General features: G+C 37.4%; 1 protein-coding gene across 1 annotated transcript; it reads left to right on the top strand.

The window, feature by feature from the left end:
* The first annotated feature begins 383 nt into the window (after positions 1-383).
* LOC143462117 (uncharacterized) lies at positions 384-5,145 on the top strand. The gene is made up of 7 exons (XM_076960160.1): positions 384-412; positions 576-790; positions 915-1,143; positions 1,243-1,734; positions 3,947-4,161; positions 4,286-4,438; positions 4,853-5,145. Exons 1-7 carry the CDS (start codon positions 384-386, stop codon positions 5,143-5,145), a joined length of 1,626 nt encoding a protein of 541 aa, XP_076816275.1.
* Positions 5,146-5,536: the final 391 nt, after the last annotated feature.

The following is a 5,536-nucleotide window of genomic DNA, read 5'->3' as shown; positions in this document are numbered from 1 at the left end:
CCATTCTCTGACTATCATCATTACTTGTTGCGTTATGCAAAGGTTTAAATCGCTCTGCTGAGTGCATACACATTCGTGTAAGTGAATTTACGACGAAAATGTGGCAGAGTGTGAATATGAATTTTTGCCTAAATCTGGAACCAGTTTTGTTTCACACTTAAGCCCCAACCCGAACTCGAACCGAACATCTCTGAAAAGAGTTACGACTCCGATTCATAATATATCACGAATAAATTTTATTTTTACTTTTTCCATATATCTTACTCCTATATCTTCAGCTTGTAATTTGAAAAGAAATGCTATTTCTTGACGGTCACAACAAAAATTTTAAGTATTTTGCTGTTCTGTTTGGGCTTGTCATTTGGGTTCTGTTACTGCTTACCATGCAAGCCAGCTATGTAAAGCTTCAACAGTAAGTATATATCGGAAACATTTTCGAATTTCAAAACAAAAGACAGAAACCTAAGTTTCAATCGAATGAATCGACTTGTCTTAACTCAATATCTTGTGTAAAAGTAAAAAATATTTCTTACACATGCTGCGTTTAACAATAAGCCATGGTTTTTGATTTGCAGCCAAAGTTGTAAAAGGTCAAATAATCTCGAAGCCGTTAACAACGCAGCGACGCAGAAGGAAATGACGTTGCAATCAAGAAACGTCACAACCTTGAACAAAACCTACGCTTCCAATAAATCGCTTTATAGCACAATTTCAAGTTCCGCAAAGTCGAACAAGTTTTTAAAAGAACCAATGTTTTATTCCAATAACGACAAAAGCAGCTGTTTACTTGGTACGTTAATATGAATAAATTACTCAAAGACAAGTATACTGCAATTAAAAAGCAGTTTCAACATTCTGAATTACACATATTTAAATCAAACGACGTTGAAACTGACCTTGGTATATTCTCGCAGGAAAAAACATATCTTGGAGTATGATTATTTTCATCAAGTCGGCTGCATCTTACGGGAGACGTCGCGAATGGATTCGTAAAACCTGGGGTTCTATAGGCCATCTCGATGGCGCCACTTTCCAAATTGTTTTTGTGATTGGTCAAGCAAAGGCAACGACTCAAGCTTTATTGGACGAGGAATATGACAGATACGGAGATATATTGCAAGTCGACGTTTCGGACGCATACCAGTGAGTGAAATTTGTGTTATTTTTCACTCACATATATTCTACCTGGCATCTTCTAAATCATGGATTTCTATTTGATAAACAATGCTTCAATGATTTCAGAGATGTCGGTTTCAAGACGTTATCGGGGATGCGGTGGACCTCAGACAAGCTTCCTCATCAATATTTCTACTCCAGCGGTGATGATGATATGATGATTGATCTCGTAAAATTAATGGAGGCCGTTGATAAAAACATTGCAAAAATTTCTGAGGAAAAGTGGCCAGAATTTCCAATCATTTGCACTTACGAAACAAGAGAATCATCCCATCCTATACGGGACAAACAACACAAAAATTTTATTTCTCTACAAGATTATAGTGAGCCAAACTGGCCCAAGTTTTGCCTCGGTGGATTCTACACAACCAGCGTTCGCGTCATCAGACAATTGTGGGAAGCGTCGTTGACTTCAAAGCGCATAAATACAGACGACGTTTTCATAACTGGAATACTTCGACAGAAAATTGGAATGCCCGATGAAATGGTGGTGCCAGGAATAAGTGAAACCTGCCAACACTTGGACGGTTTTTTTGAAAACAAATTCAAGACAATGTGGTCAGAAAGAAAGAAGAAATTTGAAAACAAGAGCATCTGTTTTAAACTTTAAGATTACATGGTTTACGAGTTCGTGTTATAACAGAGAGAATTTCTTTTGAGCTCTGTTGTTATATGGCTTCACTTATTCTTATATTTTATGTGTACGGTATAGGCCTTTACGGTTTTAGGCTAAAAATGATAATTCATACCACGTCACGGAGGTTATCTCCAATTCGTTGTACATGAGATCACAAATGAAAAAACATAGCCATAGTCATACCCACTTGCAATTGCGTTGTGTGTGCTACAATTTATTTGAAAGAATTAAGTTAATTGAAGTTGACCAACTTCTATCTCGACTTCTGCATGGCAGGTTACAGTCATACCGAAATTTGATCACTTTAAAGGCAACATACCTCGTTAAATGACTTTGTCAACTAAATATGTGGCAAAAGGACTGATTTTAATATTTTATGTATATAGTTTATTAACTGGTACATTCACCATTTAGACATTTAATGCATGATATGAATTGTTAGTTTTGCACTTTTTAAACACGTACATTTAAGAAGTCAGCTGCATTCCTGAATTGCTATTATGAACCGAGTTGTGTGTAATCTATTGCGTTTATGGTGTTTGCATTTTAGTCGCGTACTTTAGTGTTTTTTCTTCCGTTGTTTGGCGTTGCTTGCGTGTCATAAAATGGCTGCTGTTTGTTTAATTCGAGACATTCCTGTACCCAAAGCAAGAATCGAGTCTCGTTTGTTAGAGTTTAATCATTAATCAAGCGAACCATTCCACACGGTGGGCTTGAACTAACCGTTGGTTATTTTCAAGGTTGTGACAAGGGTCGTCCCATGCTAAAAACGCTGTTGTGACTAGGATCGGAATACGCTGTATGCGTAAAGCGTTTTTATTTATTCAAGACGTCCGATTAAATTGATTTTATTTATAACTTGACTTGTAAGATGGGTTAATGTCGAGGAGGCAGTTTACAACTTCATGATTGTCCGTTTAAAGCGGGGAAACTCGAAACTGAAGAAGTTGGCGTGTCGTTATGAAAAACAGGAGTCAGTAAGCTGCTTGTCTGTAAAGTTAGCTGAATATTTTACGAACAAGCATCCAGGTTTGGGGATTAATTTTTGATAAGCCTTCATTTGCTTTGTTGCAGTGGAAAAGAAAACCATGACTCAGGCTCCAACCACAAAAGACCTACAGCTGGCACGCAGTGTTAGTTAAGTGAAAATGAGATGAAGTGCTGTGGCGCTTGAGGGTCCCAACTCCGAACAAATGACGAGGTTGCTTTCCAAGCAGACATAAATAAGCAAAACGCGCATACCAAGCGCACAGTAATAAACACAATGTCTAATTAAGAAATATTTAAAGCGGTTAGCCCAAAGGTTGGACAAAGTCACCGTGCGGTGGCGCTACAACCGTCACAGTACTGTAAAGATCTAAATAAATTAAAAGATTACTCCCTGCATTTAAAGAAAGGGAAAATATGTAAAGCCATTACAAGATGCAAGATGGCCGCCTTGCTGTTTTCATACCAACAGATGGATTTGAAATTTGAATTATAGGTTATGTGCAGACACGTTCAAAGAGTCAACTAAGTGACGGACGTTTGCCACTTTTCTTCGGTTATATTTTGATGCCATTCTTTGACTACCATCATTTCTTGATGCGCTATGCGAGAGGTTTAAATCGCTCTGCTGAGTGCATACACATTCGTGTAAGTGAATTTACGACGAAAATGTGGCATTGTGTGAATATGAATTTTTGCCTAAATCTGGAACCAATTTTGTTTCACACTTAAGCCCCAACCCGAACTCGAACGGGAAAAGCTCTGAAAAGAGTTACAACTCTGATTCCTAATATATCACGAATAAATTTTTTTTTGCTTTGTCCATATATCTTACTCCTATATCTTCAGCTTGTAATTTGAAAAGAAATGCTATTTCTTGACGGTCACAACAAAATTTTTAAGTATTTTGCTGTTCTGTTTGGGCTTGTCATTTGGGTTCTGTTACTGCTTACCATGCAAGCCAGCTATGTAAAGCTTCAACAGTAAGTATATGTCAGAAACATTTTCAACTTTGAAAACAAAAGACAGTAACCTAAGTTTCAATCGAATGAATCGACTTATCTTAACTCAATATCTTGTGTAAAAGTAAAAAATATTTCTTACACATGCTGCGTTTAACAATAAGCCATGGTTTTTGATTTGCAGCCAAAGTTGTAAAAGGTCAAATAATCTCGAAGCCGTTAACAACACAGCGACGCAGAAGGAAATGACGTTGCAATCAAGAAACGTCACAACCTCGAACAAAACCTACGCTTCCAATAAATCGCTTTATAGCACAATTTCAAGTTCCGCAAAGTCGAACAAGTTTTTAAAAGAACCAAATTTTTATTCCAATAACGACAAAAGCAGCTGTTTACTTGGTACGTTAATATGAATAAATCTTTTAAAGACAAGTATACTGCAATTAAAAAGCAGTTTCAACATTCTGAATTACACTTATTTAAATCAAACGACGTTGAAACTGACCTTGGTATATTTTCGCAGGAAAAAACATATCCTGGAGCATGATTATTTTCATCAAGTCGGCTGCATCTTACGGGATACGTCGCGAATGGATTCGTAAAACCTGGGGTTCTATTGGCTATCTCGATGGCGCCACTTTCCAAATTGTTTTTGTGATTGGTCAAGCACAGGAAAGTACTCGACGAGGAATATGACAGATACGGAGATATATTGCAAGTCGACGTTTCGGACGCGTACCTGTGAGTGAAAGATGTGTTATTTTTCACTTACAATTATTCTACCTGGCATCTTCTAAATCATGGATTTCTATTTGATAAACAATGCTTTAACGATTTCAGAAATGTTGGTTTGAAAACGTTATCGGGGATGCGGTGGACCTCAGACAAGCTTCCCCGTCAATATTTCTACTCCAGCGGTGACGATGATATGATGATTGATCTCGTAAAACTAAAGGAGGCCGTTGATAAGAACATTGCAAAAACTTCTGAGGAAAAGTGGCCAGAATTTCCAATCATTTGCACTTACGAAACAAGAGAGTCATCCCATCCTATACGGGATAAACGACACAAAATTTTATTTCTGTACAAGATTATAGTGAGTCAAACTGGCCCAAGTTTTGCCTCGGTGGATTCTACACAACCAGCGTTCGCGTCATCAGACAATTGTGGGAAGCGTCGTTGACTTCAAAGCGCATAAATACAGACGACGTTTTCATAACTGGAATACTTCGACAGAAAATTGGAATGCCCGATGAAATGGTGGTGCCAGGAATAAGTGAAACCTGCCAACACTTGGGCGGGTTTATTGAAAACAGATTCAAGACAATGTGGTCAGAAAGAAAGAGGAAATTTGAAAACAAGAGCATCTGTTTTAAACCTTAAGATTACATGGTTTACGAGTCCGTGTTATAACAGAGAGAATTTCTTTTGAGCTCTGTTGTTATATGGCTCCACTTATTCTTATATTTTATGTGTACGGTTTAGGCCTTTAGGATAAAAAATATAAGTAATACCACGTCACGGAGGTTACCTCCAAATACTAAATTCGTTGTACAAGAGATCACAAAGGAAAAAACATAGCCATAGCCATACCCACTTGCACTTGCGTTGTGTGTGCTACAATTTATTTGAAAGAATTAAGTTAATTGAAGTTGACCAACTTCTATCTCGACTTCTGCATGGCAAGTTACAGTCATACCGAAATTTGATCACTTTAAATGCAACATACCTCGTTAAATGACTTTGTCAACTATATATGAATCAAAACGACTGA

This window comes from Clavelina lepadiformis, chromosome 6, assembly GCF_947623445.1.
Source record: "Clavelina lepadiformis chromosome 6, kaClaLepa1.1, whole genome shotgun sequence".
In the NCBI taxonomy this organism is placed as follows: domain Eukaryota; kingdom Metazoa; phylum Chordata; class Ascidiacea; order Aplousobranchia; family Clavelinidae; genus Clavelina; species Clavelina lepadiformis.
This window is presented reverse-complemented; position numbering and strand designations above follow the sequence as displayed.